We start from the raw sequence: 19,530 nt of genomic DNA on the forward strand, positions 1-19,530 counted from the left end.
ATTCCTGCTTAACGCCCTTGGGGTGATTTTTCACAAAAACGGCGCTCTACAAATTATCCAATTATTATTATTATTAACACCATCCGCCTGTTTTGATTTATGCAAGAAAAAAACATTGCCAAAAAGTGCCTTTTATTTTATTTTGTGGATGTTCAGGCATAAATATTAAATTTTTTTTTCGATCATTTTATTAATAACTTAATTTGCCACATTATACAATAAAATCATAACCGAAAATGGGTTCGTAAGTAGGAAATTTTGAACTTTAAAGCAGTTTTCATAGGCCTTTACATTATTTTTGTTCTGGGCTTATAAAAAGACTTAAATCTCTAAAAAATACTCGATTATTTCAAAGGCCAAGATGTATTCTATTCGCAGTATTTAATTAAAGCATCTGAAACATTTCTAGGCGACCAAATTTTCAAACCAAAAACACATGATTTTTCATTACTACGTAGTGCATCGCCTTAACAAATATGATCTGACAGTCCCTAGGCGGAGAAAGAAAATGCAACTTTTTGTAAATGAAAATGATATCATTGTCTAACTGAAGTTAAATGTGTTGCATTCATCAATGTGAATTCTAAAACAAATTCCGCAGCCGCAAGGTTGAAAGAGATGAATTATTAATGAATATAAATAATATCACAATGATTGCACAGCAGTCTGTAACTCTTGCTACAAGGTTGCCACTTGCTTACAATTCATCACTTGTCAACAAGTAGAGACAGCAGGCGACTTGCTTACATACTGTTAAGAGTAAGCAAGAAAATTGTTAAGAGTTTAAAAGTTTCCCTACCCCGGCATAACCCGCTCTGAGACCACCAAAAAATTTAATAATTCGCTGACGAAACCGAATCTGACGGATTATTCACATTCCACTTAATTTACAAAGCAGGTGAATAATTACAGCGGAAGAGAGAAATAAAACGAATGTATTAGTTCTACTAGGATCTTTAATTATTTATTGAAATATCTCTATATACCGTAATTAATTATTCTCTCTTCGGACGATAAATTTCAAAAGTGTTTAATACTTATTTTTATTCTTAAAAAACACATTTTGAGATAATTGATCGATTCGTAGGTAGTAAACAAATATCACAAGTCAATGCGTGCAATCAAATTCAAGGTCATCCATAAACTCTCTCTACCCGGGTGAATAAACTTGTTTTATTCGTATTTGATATTACACTCTTCAAGTAGGTACAATAATTTTCAACATATTTTCTCTGAAAATTTGTCATAATCAAATAAATTCATAAACATTTCTCCAGCCGTTAAAAAAAATACGCAATTTTAATGATAGTGTCGATTGTTACATAGATAAAATATGTTACGTTCTTATTTAATTGGGCATTATTCTTAATCGGATTTCTAATGATTCGTGAAAAAAATGACTCCCTCAGAACCCCTCCTCCTCCGTTCTACACATAATATTAGGAAATCATAAAAGGTGTGTAAGGTAAAGTGACATTTTCATTTAATTCGAAAATAAATTCATATGTAGTTTACAGAATCATAATAAACAAATCTATTCGTAATGTACGTCTATAGTTAAAAAAAGTGTAGAATTTATAAGTACCTACAGCCGAGAATACAAGTAGAATGATTATCTCGTCGAGAGAAGTGAAGAGATTTACGAGTTTGAAAATAGTGTTTACTTTGTACCGGTTTAAGTTGAGCACATACGAATATGAGTACGGTTGTTCATGACCCATTAAAATTTGCTTAAACGTGGACAAGGTGAAAACGTCTTTTTAATAAATTATAATAAATCACGTCCATCAATTTTATCGGCATATACGACAAGAAAATATACAAATGTAATGGATTGATTTTGGATATTTTTATGTATATTTTGTAGGATGTATCATTAAAATATAACTTATCTTTAGAAACATGCATACTTTTCGTAAAGCCATTGTATTGTAAAGCAAAACAGAAAACCATGTACACACAGGACCATTGATTACCATTGAAAAACAAGTGTAAAAGCCCACAGGAATCTATTTTAGTAACAAACCCAACATTTTTCAATTACTACAACACCCATTGTTTTAAACGTAAATAAACATTTCTACATTACCAATTACCAAGGAGTTATAAAAATAATATTTAGATAATAAATAAAAGTGTTTGCTGACTATACGTTCATGTATTTGGTAAACACGACACCCACAATTTCAATAAATACTCGTAACAGCATTTAGCGTGATACAAAGGGCACGGATTTTTAAAAATGTGTACGTAAATAGCTGTTAAATTTAGAAATAATATTTATTTATTTTTTAACTGTTTATTATAAGATAATATATATTATAAGATATTTATCATTAGAATTGTAATATTAACATAAAAAGACCATTAGTTAGTTCTAATGTTTTTATTTTTTTTAAACAAAACACATAACTTGGTTGGTAAATTTAGTTAAGTTTAATTTCAAGACAATGTCTATCTGTAATGTACTGGCCTTAGGGTTTGTAGCTGCATCCTTTATTATGTTTCCACTATTCCTCCCCTGGATTTTCATTTGGGTAAATTTAGTACATATATCAAATTCAAACACACTTGGTCGTTAATTTTTTTTAATTCCTCCGAGTATCAAATAACGGGTAAAATTTGCGTCTCGAATTCAAATAAAACAATCGGGCGAGTATTTTTTTTAACTGTCGGAGTAAATAACAATGACATCCATAGATACATGTTTTTACACGAAAAACGAAAAATGGAAAAACGCACACTTTTGCACATTTATAAATTTTGTTAACAGGAACTTACATCAACACAACCGTAGGTACTATAGAAATTTTAAATCAGAATCATTACGAAGCATTATCACATGTATGATAATGGCTCCGATATAGAACATGGTTGTGTAATTCGTTTTGATAGTGCCATTCGAAGGGAATACGGCTTTCATGTTCTACGTACTTAGGTATGATTTGAGATTTTCATTATATATCTCTTTCACTATATATGATTATAATCTGATTACACATCTGCCCTGATGATGGACACTGCAATGCTGTCCGAAACGTTGGCTAAAGAAGGAGGTAGCGCAACACGGCATAATACCCCAAAAACAAATCACTATTCTACGTACTTTTTTGCCACTGAAAGGCAACTCAGCTATCGTGTTATTGGTTTTAAAAAAGGCTTTTGAAATTTGGAAGGGAGTTCAGTTTATGTGTAGTTATTGGACGATAGATCTGTAATTTTTATTGGTGCCTTCGTAAATCAAGATGTCGTGGATTTGAAAATACCCATTGAAAACAACACAGCTGTTTTGTATTTGGTTTCGATAGTGGGTTTGTAAGGTAATTCAGCTTTCATGTTCTAGAACTAAATGATCAAATTTTAAGTTTGATCGTGCATAAGGCATTTGGCATTTTGAGGGCTTTACAGCATTCGTGTTCTAGATCTAGATGATCAAATTGTAAAATTGATCATGCCTTCATAAGGCATTTGGCATTCGGAGGGCTTCACAGCTTTCATGTTCTAGATCTAGATTATCAAATTGTATGTTTGATCATGCCTTCATAAGGCATTTGGCATTTGGAGGGCTTTACAGCTTTCAAGTTCTAAAACTAGATGCTCAAATTGTAAGTTTGATCATGCCTTCATAAGGCATTTGGCATTTGGAGGGCTTTACAGCTTTCAAGTTCTAAAACTAGATGCTCAAATTGTAAGTTTGATCATGCCTTCATAAGGCATTTGGCATTTGGAGGGCTTTACAGCTTTCAAGTTCTAAAACTAGATGCTCAAATTGTAAGTTTGATCATGCCTTCATAAGGCATTTGGCATTTGGAGGGCTTTACAGCTTTCAAGTTCTAAAACTAGATGCTCAAATTGTAAGTTTGATCATGCCTTCATAAGGCATTTGGCATTTGGAGGGCTTTACAGCTTTGAAGTTCTAGAACTAGATGCTCAAATTGTAAGTTTGATCATGCTTTCATAAGACATTTGGCATTTGGAAGGCTTTACAGTTTTCATGTTATATATAATCTTTTACCTATATTATACTGTTAAACTTATTGTGAAATCAGATATGAGTGCATCAGCAGAATGCTGCCTGCTCATTAAATAATAATAATAACTGATCTTAACTAGTTTTATAATGCCTCCGGAAGGTGACACATATGTGTTCACGAGTTTTAAAGAAATAACGATGTTTCAATCACTGAATAGGGGTCTCGTTTCGATTAAAAAGCACGCGGTACAATTGAAGCTCATTGCGATGCAATTTGTTCAATTCAGATGTACCATTGACGATGGAATACTATCTGTTTACGTCATTCTACAACGTAAATTGACATGAATAGGAGATAAATTGATTTTACGTCATGGAAGGGACGAGAAAAGTGAGTGAGAGCTCTACGCAAAAAATAACTAGAAGGCTAACTTGCAAACACAGTACCATTTCCCTGCAGTGATAGGCAGAGAAGAGTGACCACATATGGTCTTGGCACCCAATCTTTGCTACATCCACGTTCATACATATATTATGTAATTTTTGTTAGTACGGCTGTTCAACCAGCTCATTTTATTTTTTATTTTAATCAATCTTGCTATACTTTCATAGGGAATCCCCGATCTATTCCATTTATAGTACCTACAAACAGTCCGCAAACCAGGTTAATGTTCATAGGAAAGATCACATTTTTCTTATTAATCCAACCTACTCACTTAGTAGTGTCACAGAATTTGAACGTTTCATAAAATGACAAAGTAAATTTTCAAGTTCTGTTATTATTAAACCATGGGCCGGTTATTTTACAAACTGAAAGAATACCAGAACTTGAATAGAACTTTCACAGAATTTTCTTTGAAATTAGATAAATATTCTGACAACAAACTGGCCCTAGAATTTGACTCTGATAGCTCAGATAAGAATTATGCATTTTTCACTAAGGTGATTTGAGTTGACATGTTTGAACATTGGAACAAAACATATCTTTTAATAAAGTTTATTTCTTTTCAGCACAATAATTGTGACTTTATTGTATTGTTTAAAAAAATGCATTATTGCGTACGTGCCTGGCAATTTTTCTAATATGAAATATGTTTTTAATGGCAATAATTTATCGATTTTCACCAATGTTTTTCTATTTCAACATAAATTCACATTCTAACAATTTTTATGATTTTTATCATCAAATCTGTTTTTATTAGAATTGCCACGGCGAAGCCTTCGCTTTAACCATAAAAATTAAAATTAATATGTGTATTAAAACATTGACGTAGAAAAAACCAATCACCTATTAAAATGATATTATTTATATACAAGCAGTTATTACCCCGCTAGCTCGGTTTAAACGCCTTTTTTTTACTAAACGTGGAACAAACCAATCGATACAACGATACTTTGAGGTCCCAAAATTACATTTCCAACTGAAAATTCTTGCGGTGACCCAGAAATTATAAAAGAAAAAAAGAGAAAAGTTGGACAAATTTCGTGATGGACAAAATACAGTTTTCGAGAGCTTTTAATATGGTAAAGCTTCAGGATTCGTTAAAACGTACCTTCGTTTATATTTTGGCTGGCGTAAACTTTTGACAGACACGTAAAGTTTCGTAGACGACTTGTTTTGGGGTTGTTGCTAAGTAACCTTTGATTTTATGGAAACTACATGCTGACCGATAAGAAACGCTAATGCATTACAGTCAACTTATTTGTACACAAGTAACTATACACGGTGTTCGGATACTCGTAGTACAAGCGAAACAAACTGGTAAATCTACATCATATTTGCAGTCGATTTCTGGTATAATTTTTTTTTGGTTTTCGAGTAAATCGAGTCCGAAGTTGAAGTTTTTTACGTCAAATTTGAAAAAAAATCGGTCTCCTGTTGGTGTCTTTTAAAATGTGTAGAAGCGTTAAAACTGTTAAAAATAACTGGTAAAAGTTTTTTTTAATCCTAAATTGACAAAAAATTAGTGAAAAAATTACCGAAAAAAAGTTTTCTATGTGATACAGAATCACCAGTTTCCCGCTTGCACTACCATTGTATATGGTTAATTCGGTTGGAAAAGATAATCCAGAAAAAAATTTAAAAAAAAATCAAAAATGGGTTAGTGTGAGGTGTGTGTTATTGCTTCGGGACAACTTCCAGCATTTTTTATTAGTTTATTTTTTTCTCATCTTTAGGTTAGTAATAAAAAATTAAAAGGTATTATGAATCAATATTTAGTTAAAATGATTTTTAAGGGTTCTATTGGGCTTTTGTATTTTAAAAAAAAAGTTTCTTACCTCCACAGATTCTTTTGAAATATCCAGAAAATTTGTTGCAACAGCACATGTCAGTTAGAAAATAGAAAAAAAATTCTAAACTATTTGAAAATATTATAAATTCACTAAGAATCTTATTAAATTATCATAGGAATTGTTTTGACTAGTTATATTCTTCTTAGAAATTAAAAAACCACTTCACGGAGTTATTGTAGTACGTATGTTGCGGAATTGTTTGTTTACATTGTGTTACAATAACTTATTCTGATGTCCACCAGATGTTTAAGAAATCTTTTAGTGATCATGACATTGATTATCGAACTACAAATGTATTGCACAATATTTCATAACATCAAACATGGGAGGTTCTCGTCAAAAAATGTAGTCATAATTTCCACAGTTTTTTTTTTCACGAACTAAAGAGCGGCTAACTTTGAATTGAAATGGTTTTGGCAGGTAATGCACTCGGTTTTAGGCACGGCACAACGATAAGGCACCTATTTTGAGAACAATGATTCGCGCCAAGAATATATACGAAACAGTCGCGAAGAGATATCGGCGATTTTGTAAACATGACACGCAAACGTGACTGCGTGACTCGCCGCGCTGCGCTCAAAACAGACTGAAAATCTGAAAACGGAAAAGTAACTTCGGCGGCAATCGACGGACGGCCGCGACACTGGCGCCGATACAAACAGCGGCAACAAGTCCAACTCATTTTAAATTGATTCTCATTTGCGATATCGACGTGACATGTTACTTTATTATTTATGTAACTGTATCAGTGTATCAACACGGTGGCCAAACATTGGAACGGCATAATGGCATGTGTCAATAACATTGACAATTGACGTGTTTTATATACACGCGAGCCGAGATATCAAGATATCTTCGGTTTATTGAAATCTCGTGAAAAGCGTTAGGCAGAAGGGTTCCATGATAACTCATCAAAGTGACAATTCAACACACCTTTTAAAACTGATACAAAGAGACATCAAAAGCGATAGAAAAAAATATCTTATAAACCTAACTTACGTAACCTAGTTTATGTTTCATCACTTTTCACGACTTCACATAACTTTTTAAATTTGTTTTAAATTGTCATTGTGATGAGTTATCCGGTCACCAGGCAGAAGACACTAAAACTGAAAACCTGTAATATTGACCTGTTCAGAAGGAATTAGCAGGATAGGGCAGGATCGAAACATTTACATGATCGAAATATTTTAATCGAAACATAATAAAAGAAACGAATGATTAATCGATTTAATCGTTCGGAGTTCAGCAAGGGGTAGCTGCGGACAGAAACAGCTTTATTGGAACATTGACAATGTATGGTACATTGGAATGGCAATATTTTGATATGTAAACACTCCATTTGCAAAAAATGGGCAAAACCAATGTTTTCATACTGGCAATGATACTTATTGTTTACTTGCAGATAGAAACACAAAATTGTTATAATGATATGAATGGCTACGAATTTGAATGTGTTTCATAACACGTTAAATTTATAATATCTACATTTAAATTGAATAAATAATAACATGAAACCTGGACACTAAAATATTACCAAATGTAATATTAAATATATCGGACGATTGCGTCTTTCAAAACAAATATATACATAACCATAAATACATGCAGTTGTACATTCTTTATGGAGAGCCCTCGTGGTGATTTTCCACAAAAATGGCGGCACAAAAATTATAAATTTTTTATTACTAATAAACTTCTCAACTTATTATAAGTTAGAATGCTATTTTTACTCACACTAAAAGTACGGGTGTCGTAAATCCCAACCTAATATATTAAATAATTGTTCACATACTCGTAGCTTCTCCGGTTGGTAATATTCTAAATAAGCAGCTAATATATAATACCTAACATTCAACTATTTGACAAAGCAAAGAATAATTGCGTAATAATTGCAAATGCGTGTCAAATAGGTAGTACGTAACACAATATATCCACGGGCATAATATCTCGTTTGTCAAGCAATCCGGGAATCGAGAGTCGGAAATCGATTAACGTTTTTAAATTATGAACCCGTAAAGGAAACAACTTTAAAAAAATACAGTATTATAGCTAAGATTATCTGTGACAGTTTCACTTGATTAACATTTTTGCTTTCTTATAAAATTATTTACAAAATAAATAAAAACCAGTTTTGTGCTTGAAATCGAAAGTTTCTAGACTCCGTTTGCCAAGCGATTTTAATGCCTATTACCTACAATATAAGGTATATTAAGAATATACACATTTTTGGCTTGTAGCTTCTAGCTTTTAGTGAAAAACTTTGCTAGGCAAAAGAGTGCGTCGTACTATAAATTCCAGACAAAAGGTAGATAAATAAAAGTATGTAATTAATAAGCGCATGGGTTTAAGTTTAAGCTTTATTAGGCTACGGATTACCAATACAGTACGAGGGATTATATACCTATTGTAAAATGAATTTATTAAAACCTTTGGGTCAATATTGGTTTGTCTGATCCTGCGATTACACCACAATCCGCCATTACCTTGTGCCAAATGTAATCCTTATTGGTTCGTTGTTATTAGTATTGTATTATCGTCTATGAAATAGTACATCTTTTATGAGACGAAGTACAATTACTAATTATATTTATATGAGATTCTAAACTGTGGGCTGTATGGAAAATTTGAAATATTATTTTCCGATTTCTGTGTATTTTCACAGCATCCTCAAAATGACATATTTAGCCTTTTGAAACTTATTTCCCATCGGGGCTTCCTATGTGTTAATATAAAAAATGGGTTCAGGGCCTCCCTGAGATGACGCGTTAATTCTGTGTCTGGCACTAAACATGTCACATTTATTATTAAAAAAAATGTTATTTTGTCACCGGTTACGAACGTTTTTTTCCCTTAATTTTTTTAGTAGTATTATAAAAATCCTTCAATTTTATCCGATTGTTATTAATTTGAAGAGATTGAACCAATAATTGGTTTTCGCTCATTATCAGTGATTACAAAATAAGAAGAAAAAGTTACAATACTCTATGGGGATGGAATTGTGGGAGGGCGAGGTTCTATTCTGTGATTTTACGTTTGAAGTTGTGAGGTGCTGAGTTAAATAAATCAAATTCACTTTATGAAGTGTTAAAAATGTGTGAAGCGCTGTGAATGAATGTGTTTTGAGTTAGTGTTGCATCGGGGGAGGTTTAATGTGTGGTTTTGTTTGTTTCGTCTGACAGACAATCTTATTTGAATTCGTAGACCACTTAATTTAGGGAAATCTATCACAGGGGTGACTATTGTTGAAGAGAAAGACGTCTCACCGCATGGCTTCAGATACACACGTGAGTCGATACGATAAGATAGAATTCCGATCAAATCTGTTTGACACACGAGGAATAAATTAATTAATTAATCATTAATTCTTCGCCTCATCTGACTCTTGCAATATTAAATATCTCATGTCAAGTCGCTTTATGGTGTATTTCTAAATAATAATAATCTCCAAAAATATACTAATGTACAGCGTATTTCGCGTCTCGGTATGTTTGCTAAATAGATGGTCTATCAGACTATGGATGTACAGTTGTACAATGCCTTCAGGAGGCATCTGGCACGCGTAATAAAAAGTACACAGCGGTAAAGCAGGTTAGTATGTAGTACAACTTATAACATTGTTTTGAGATAAAATTATCATTTGACTTACTTTCTGGGTTCCTCTGAAATCTAGTTGAGGCATACATCACTTCCATGGCACTCCTAACATCCAAACTAACAAGCATCTAATTCCAAATCAAATTACGTTAGTTGAGAGAAAAAATAAGTCACTCATTACATAATCCTACTTTAGGGATAAACAGTTTCGTTAATAGTAACCGCGTTATTATTTTCGGACAAATAAAACTTAGCTAATGTTCTCGGTGGAAATCACAAAACGTAGTGAGTCAAATTTAAAAAGATTTTTGTTTTCTGTGTTACTTTTTCCATTAGGCTTTGTTGGTTATATTAACATTCTGATAACCGGCAGTGATATGCGCAATCTTTATAGCACGAAAATAATTCAGATATGAGACATTCTTAAACTAGCTTTACTGCATAATTCTTTCTCATGTTTAAGATGAATGTGATTTCTTGTGACCTTGGCCTTTTAAAGATTCTGAGGAGTACAGCTTCGATATGAGCGCTTCATCAAAACAACTTCAGTATTTTAGCTGCTGGATGTGATGGAGTTCTCCCAGACTTTCTGAAACATGCTGGACCACGGACAAAAATATGGATCGCAAAACTATTTACTGAAATTTTCAAAACTGGAGAAATACCAAATACCTGGAGAAAGTCTAAAGTTATTGCGATCCTCAAACCCAACAAGCCAGCAGAGGATCCGAACAGCTACCGGCCAATTTCACTTTTAAGTACCATGTACAAACTTCTTGAGCGAGTTGTGCTCCGCAGACTTACTCCAATTTTGGAGAAAGTGGTCCCACAAGAGCAAGCTGGCTTCAGACCAGGCCGTAACTGCTGCGATCAGGTGTTAGCACTGACAACACACATTGAATCTGGTTTCCAGAAACGGCTGAAGACTGCGGCAGCGTTCATTGATCTCTCTGCGGCCTACGACACGGTGTGGCACAAAGGCCTCCTTGTTAAACTGTACGACACCATAGAGGATGGCAACACAGTACGACTCATTGAGCAACTGCTAACTGGCCGTACCTTCAGGGTTTTTCTAGGAGGGCGAAAAAGCAAAAAAATACCCCTCAATAATGGCCTTGCCCAGGGCTCAGTGCTGGCCCCATCGCTATTTAACATCTACACTCGAGACCTCCCTCACACTGAAGGCAGAAAATTTGCTTACGCAGATGACATCGCCGTCACAGCTCAAGCCAAAACCCTTAAAGCAGCAGAAGATATCCTCAATTCTGACCTAAAGGCTTTGGAAGAATATTTCCTCAATTGGCGACTAAAGCCAAATGGGTCGAAAACAGTTGCGACAGCTTTTCATCTTAGCAATTCACAAGCGGATGCCAAACTCTGTGTTCAGTTTGATGGAAAAAATATTTACCATGACCCCCACCCCCGCTATCTCGGAGTTACTTTGGACAGGAGCTTGAACTACCGGCAACACATGGAAACAGTGGGTAAAAAAACCAGGACAAGGCTTAACTTAGTTAATAAGCTAGCTGGAACTAGCTGGGGATGCGACGCCAACACGCTCAGAACAGCATCCATTGCCCTGGTTTTCTCAACGGCTGAATACTGTGCTCCAGTATGGGCTAGAAGCGCCCACACTTCCATGGTAGACGTTCAGCTTAATGCCACAATGCGAACCATCAGCGGGACTTTAAAATCTACTCCTCTCCCTTGGCTCCCCGTACTTGCAAACATAACCCCGCCAAACATCAGGCGAGAAATTGCAACACTGAGGGAATACAAGAAGGCGCTGCAAAAAAGCGCAATACCTCTACACGAAGATGTCGTCTCCCACCCGGCATGCCGCTTGAAGTCCCGAAAGCCCTTCTGGGCGGAAGGAGAGAGGCTCCTCCGACTACCTCTCACCCCAGAAGATAGGTGGAAACTTGAGTGGCAAACGGCCAACGTGGGAAATGCCCATCTCATACAGGACCCCACCGAGAGACAGCCTGGGTTCTCACTGCCTCGCAAAACCTGGTCCGCCATCAATAGGTTAAGGTGCTCCCATAGCCGCTGTGCCCACATGATGCACAGATGGGGCCTTAAAGAGTCGGCGATGTGTGAATGTGGTGCGGTGCAGACTACCGAACATGTGGTCAACGAATGCCCGCTCCATTCATTCCCCGGCGGGATTGATGAGGTCCACATGGCGACGCCTGAGGCCCTAAAATGGCTCGCAGATCTAGATGTCCCCCTCTGACCCCCCACCATACGAAAGAAGAAGAAGAAGTATTTTAGCTGGATGTTTCAGTGCGAAAATCCCCTTGAGTAAGCGCCATTAGTTTTTTTAATTTATCATACCATAGGATTATTACACAAGTTCTTTTAAACTTTATTTTTTTATGATTATGAATCAAATAGTTTTAAACAAGCACTTGCCTACTATAGATACTGTTTTCGCTGTACAAATAAATAAATTTCGAACCCAAGTATTTTCATATTTTCTGTCAGCTTAGTTGCGTGCCTATTATTAAAAGTCAGATAAACTTAAACAATGTTGTCATTTTTTGACTTATTTGTTTTTTTTCAATTCAAGTGGAACGACTAAAAATTATAAAAAAATTGTGCTGGAGTTTTTCGTTTATTATTTAATGTCCGATCTATGCGTTTCGGTATTAATACATTATATTTATTAACTTCACAAACGTGCTTCAAGGAGCGCAATGAATATTGATAGAAAGTAAATAGATAGTCATCATCACCTTTGCTGACGACACAGTTTTATTATTTGAAGACAAAAGCTGGAATGCTGTTCACAGTAAAGCAGAAGTAGGTTTAAATAAGGTTAAACAATGGTTAGACAACAATCTCCTCACTCTTAACTTAGATAAAACCAAATTCCTCCGTTTCAGTGCAACACAAGCAGGAAAACCAAAAGAAATACACAACATCCTTGTACACCATTGTAAGGACCAAACCACTTGTAATTGCTTAAACTTAGAATGTGTCGATAGCATAAAATATCTTGGAATCATGATAGATAAATCTCTGAGATGGGACGAACATATAGTCTCAACTTCCATAAAGATCAGAAAACTTACTCATCTATTCATGTCTGTTAGAAATATTCTTCGCGTAAAAGATCTGAAACAAATGTACCATGCATTGTGTAACTCTTTGCTAGAATATGCATCCTTGGGATGGGGCGGCTGTTCCAAAACAATAATGGACCCTCTCGCAAAAGCACAAAAATCACTTCTAAGGGTCATCCTTAAGAAACCCTTCAGGTATCCCAGTGATTTATTATTTGGAGAGATGCGAGTTCTTGATGTACGGCAACTATACATAAGAAAAATTATTTTACACACACAAAAACACCGACACCAATATTCATCCATTGATCATCTCCACAACACCCGCCATGCAGGGAGGAATCCAGTTGTTCCACCTACTATAAACACATCACATGCCCAAAGACAATACTCCTACTTAGGGCCTAAATTGTTCAACATCATACCCGATACATGGAAACTGAAAAGTGCAAGCACTTTACGGAAATGGGTTAGCAATTGGCTTCTAGACATGGGGAGAGTCAAGAGCGAACATATGCTAACGCAATCTCACATACCTAATATGTACTAAAAAGTCTAAGTTATGCAAAAAAAAAAAAAAATATATATATATATGTATGTAGGTATATATATGTATGTATATGTGTGGGTGTGTGTATATGTATGTGTGTGTGTGTTACATGTGCACACACATATATGTGTGTGTGTATGTACACACACACATGTGTGTGTGTGTATATGTATATGTATGTATATGTATATATATGTATATATATATATATATATATATATATATATATATATATATATATATTTTGCTCTGTTTTTTATTATCCTTGTGATATAACGAGTGTTCTTTGATTCTTGTAAAATAACGACTAGCCATTTCAAATATAAATTTTGAAATTCCCTTGAGATGCTCTATACAAATACATTGGATATTCATATGTCATAATCTTATTCTGGTTTATAAATGGGTTTTTTTTCTATAACTTACTTATGGTACTTACTAAAAATTAAATAGTCATAAATACAATGTGAACTAATATGTCATATATTGATTTAAAAAATGTGGAAACTCTATTATGCAATTGTTAATAATAATTGTGTAATTTCTAAAATGCAATTGTTATGTTCTACAAAAAGACCTGAAAAGAATTTGAAAAATTGTGATCGTCTTCTGAATGCAATTATCGATGTAATTAAATGTAGTAATTCTTTGAAAAAAAAAAGGACTTAACTCCTTATCTAAAATATTAAAATCCACAGTTCCGAACCCCTGCAACTACAGGAAGGTAGCGAGAGGTACCTAATGTACATAGGTACTCGACTCGTACCACAGCGCTTCGGCAGTTTGGCACTGTATGAGTGGTTTGGTATATTTATGGGCACTGTGATTAAACGTACTCGTGTTATTGAGGTTATTATTGCAATTTTGGAAACATATGATCACCTTACTTATTTTTTCTTTGTTGTATATATTTTTAAATTATGTATGTATTCTTTTTCATCTTAAATATTTGATAGAACATATCTCACTGTACCTTTTTACTATTTCCTTGTTAAAAATATTATGAACTGAATATACAATTTGGCTGTCCTGAAACGGGTATCATTCCCAGTTGGACAGACAAAGGATCATTTTGAAATGTATTGTAATATATATGTACATCTATGAATAAATAAATAAATAAATAAATAAATAAATAAATAAAGTCTCCTGTGCCAATATTTAAAAAAAATGTGAAATGTATATTTTTCATGGCATTCGAAAAATTTTATACCTACACAGCGAAACATCCCAATGACCACCACCAAACTACAAACTTGTATATCTACACAGCGCAACATCCCAATGACCACCATCAAACTACAAACTCTTATATCTACAAAGCGCAACATCCCAATGACCACCATTAAACTACAAACTTTTATATCTACACAGCACAACATCCCAATAACCACTATCAAACTACAAAATTTTATATCTACACAGCGCAACATCCCAATAACCACCATCAAACTACAAACTTTTATATCTACACAGCACAACATCCCAATAACCACCATTAAACTACAAACTGTTATCTACACAGCGCAACATCCCAATGACCACCATCAAACTACAAACTTGTATAACTACACAGCGCAACATCCCAATAACCACTATTAAACTACAAACTTTTATATCTACACAGCGCAACATCCCAATAAGCACTATTAAACTACAAACTTTTATATCTACACAGCACAACATCCCAATAACCACCATTAAACTACAAACTGTTATCTACACAGCGCAACATCCCAATGACCACCATCAAACTACAAACTTGTATAACTACACAGCGCAACATCCCAATAACCACTATTAAACTACAAACCTTTATATCTACACAGCGCAACATCCCAATGACCACCATCAAACTACAAAATTTTATATCTACACAGCGCAACATCCCAATAACCACCATTAAACTACAAACTTTTATATCTACACAGCACAACATCCCAATAACCACCATCAAACTACAAACTGTTATCTACACAGCGCAACATCCCAATGACCACCATCAAACAACAAACTTGTATAACTACACAGCGCAACATCCCAATAACCACTATTAAACTAAAAACTTTTATATCTACACAGCACATCATCCCAATAACCACCATTAAACTACAAACTTTTATATCTACACAGCGCAACATCCCAATGACCACCATCAAACTACAAACTTGTATAACTACACAGCGCAACAGCCCAATAACCACTATTAAACTACAAACTTTTATATCTACACAGCGCAACATCCCAATAACCACCATTAAACTACAAACTGTTATCTACACAGCGCAACATCCCAATGACCACCATCAAACTACAAATTTGTATAACTACACAGCGCAACATCCCAATAACCACTATTAAACTACAAACTTTTATATCTACACAGCGCAACATCCCAATAACCACCATTAAACTACAAACTTTTATATCTACACAGCAAAACATCCCAATAACCACCATTAAACTACAAACTGTTATCTACACAGCGCAACATCCCAATGACCACCATCAAACTACAAACTTGTATAACTACACAGCGCAACATCCCAATAACCACTATTAAACTACAAACTTTTATATCTACACAGCGCAACATCCCTATGACCACCATCAAACTACAAAATTTTATATCTAGACAGCGCAACATCCCAATAACCACCATTAAACTACAAACTTTTATATCTACACAGCGCAACATCCCAATAACCACTATTAAACTACAAACTTTTATATCTACACAGCACAACATCCCAATAACCACCATTAAACTACAAACTGTTATCTACACAGCGCAACATCCCAATGACCACCATCAAACTACAAACTTGTATAACTACACAGCGCAACATCCCAATAACCACTATTAAACTACAAACTTTTATATCTACACAGCGCAACATCCCAATGACCACTATTAAACTATAAACATTTATATCTACACAGCACATCATCCCAATAACCACCATCAAACTACAAAATTATATATCTACACAGCGCAACATCCCAATAACCACCATTAAACTACAAACTTTTATATCTACACAGCACAACATCCCAATAACCACCATTAAACTACAAACTGTTATCTACACAGCGCAACATCCCAATGACCACCATCAAACTACAAACTTGTATAACTACACAGCGCAACATCCCAATAACCACTATTAAACTACAAACTTTTATATCTACACAGCGCAACATCCGATTAACCACCATTAAACTACAAACTTTTATATCTACACAGCACAACATCCCAATAACCACCATTAAACTACAAACTGTTATCTACACAGCGCAACATCCCAATGACCACCATCAAACTACAAACTTGTATAACTACACAGCGCAACATCCCAATAACCACTATTAAACTACAAACTTTTATATCTACACAGCGCAAAATCCCAATGACCACTATTAAACTATAAACTTTTATATCTACACAGCACATCATCCCAATAACCACCATCAAACTACAAAATTATATATCTACACAGCGCAACATCCCAATAACCACCATTAAACTACAAACTTTTATATCTACACAGCACAACATCCCAATAACCACCATTAAACTACAAACTGTTATCTACACAGCGCAACATCCCAATGACCACCATCAAACTACAAACTTGTATAACTACACAGCGCAACATCCCAATAACCACTATTAAACTACAAACTTTTATATCTACACAGCGCAACATCCGATTAACCACCATTAAACTACAAACTTTTATATCTACACAGCACAACATCCCAATAACCACCATTAAACTACAAACTGTTATCTACACAGCGCAACATCCCAATGACCACCATCAAACTACAAATTTGTATAACTAAACAGCACAACATCCCAATAACCACTATTAAACTACAAACTTTTATATCTACACAGCGCAACATCCCAATAACCACCATTTTTTATTTATTTTTTTATTTGGTACATTATTTTGTTACAATTTATGTTTTCCAGTAATGTAGGCCTCACTGGGTGGCTTGCCCGTGCTGAGGCACGGCTGATTAAACTACAAACTTTAATATCTACACAGCACAACATCCCAATAACCACCATTAAACTACAAACTGTTATCTACTCAGCGCAACATCCCAATGACCACCATCAAACTACAAACTTGTATAACTACACAGCGCAACATCCCAATAACCACTATTAAACTACAAACTTTTATATCTACACAGCGCAACATCCCAATAACCACCATTAAACTACAAACTTTTATATCTACACAGCGCAACATCCCAATGACCACCATCAAACTACAAACTTGTATAACTACACAGCGCAACAGCCCAATAACCACTATTAAACTACAAACTTTTATATCTACACAGCGCAACATCCCAATAACCACCATTAAACTACAAACTGTTATCTACACAGCGCAACATCCCAATGACCACCATCAAACTACAAATTTGTATAACTACACAGCGCAACATCCCAATAACCACTATTAAACTACAAACTTTTATATCTACACAGCGCAACATCCCAATAACCACCATTAAACTACAAACTTTTATATCTACACAGCAAAACATCCCAATAACCACCATTAAACTACAAACTGTTATCTACACAGCGCAACATCCCAATGACCACCATCAAACTACAAACTTGTATAACTACACAGCGCAACATCCCAATAACCACTATTAAACTACAAACTTTTATATCTACACAGCGCAACATCCCTATGACCACCATCAAACTACAAAATTTTATATCTAGACAGCGCAACATCCCAATAACCACCATTAAACTACAAACTTTTATATCTACACAGCGCAACATCCCAATAACCACTATTAAACTACAAACTTTTATATCTACACAGCACAACATCCCAATAACCACCATTAAACTACAAACTGTTATCTACACAGCGCAACATCCCAATGACCACCATCAAACTACAAACTTGTATAACTACACAGCGCAACATCCCAATAACCACTATTAAACTACAAACTTTTATATCTACACAGCGCAACATCCCAATGACCACTATTAAACTATAAACATTTATATCTACACAGCACATCATCCCAATAACCACCATCAAACTACAAAATTATATATCTACACAGCGCAACATCCCAATAACCACCATTAAACTACAAACTTTTATATCTACACAGCACAACATCCCAATAACCACCATTAAACTACAAACTGTTATCTACACAGCGCAACATCCCAATGACCACCATCAAACTACAAACTTGTATAACTACACAGCGCAACATCCCAATAACCACTATTAAACTACAAACTTTTATATCTACACAGCGCAACATCCGATTAACCACCATTAAACTACAAACTTTTATATCTACACAGCACAACATCCCAATAACCACCATTAAACTACAAACTGTTATCTACACAGCGCAACATCCCAATGACCACCATCAAACTACAAATTTGTATAACTACACAGCACAACATCCCAATAACCACTATTAAACTACAAACTTTTATATCTACACAGCGCAACATCCCAATAACCACCATTTTTTATTTTTTTTTTATTTGGTACATTATTTTGTTACAATTTATGTTTTCCAGTAATGTAGGCCTCACTGGGTGGCTTGCCCGTGCTGAGGCACGGCTGATTAAACTACAAACTTTTATATCTACACAGCACAACATCCCAATAACCACCATTAAACTACAAACTGTTATCTACTCAGCGCAACATCCCAATGACCACCATCAAACTACAAACTTGTATAACTACACAGCGCAACATCCCAATAACCACTATTAAACTACAAACTTTTATATCTACACAGCGCAACATCCCAATAACCACCATTAAACTACAAACTTTTATATCTACACAGCACAACATCCCAATAACCACAATTAAACTACAAACTGTTATCTACACAGCGCAACATCCCAATGACCACCATCAAACTACAAACTTGTATAATTACACAGCGCAACATCCCAATAACCACTATTAAACTACAAACTTTTATATCTACACAGCGCAACATCCCAATAA

At 34.7% G+C, this 19,530-nt stretch overlaps 1 protein-coding gene across 2 annotated transcripts in view; it reads right to left on the minus strand.

Annotated features, from left to right (window-relative positions):
- LOC149420457 (uncharacterized) overlaps positions 1–19,530 on the minus strand; it is a 181,266-nt gene that overhangs the window by 124,644 nt on the left and 37,092 nt on the right. Inside the window, exon 1 of one of the 2 annotated variants that reach the window (XM_089636152.1) lies at positions 6,254–6,889. The exons of the other annotated variant lie outside the window; for it this stretch is intronic. Coding sequence (XP_089492278.1) covers positions 6,254–6,302 — 49 coding nt within the window. The 5' untranslated portion in view covers positions 6,303–6,889. Of the gene's footprint in view, positions 1–6,253; positions 6,890–19,530 lie in introns of those variants that run through there. 2 annotated transcript variants of the gene reach the window in all.

The sequence above is a fragment of the Hesperophylax consimilis genome, chromosome 10 (genome assembly GCF_061612785.1).
Source record: "Hesperophylax consimilis isolate HC1 chromosome 10, BYU_Hcon_1.0, whole genome shotgun sequence".
NCBI lineage: Eukaryota > Metazoa > Arthropoda > Insecta > Trichoptera > Limnephilidae > Hesperophylax > Hesperophylax consimilis.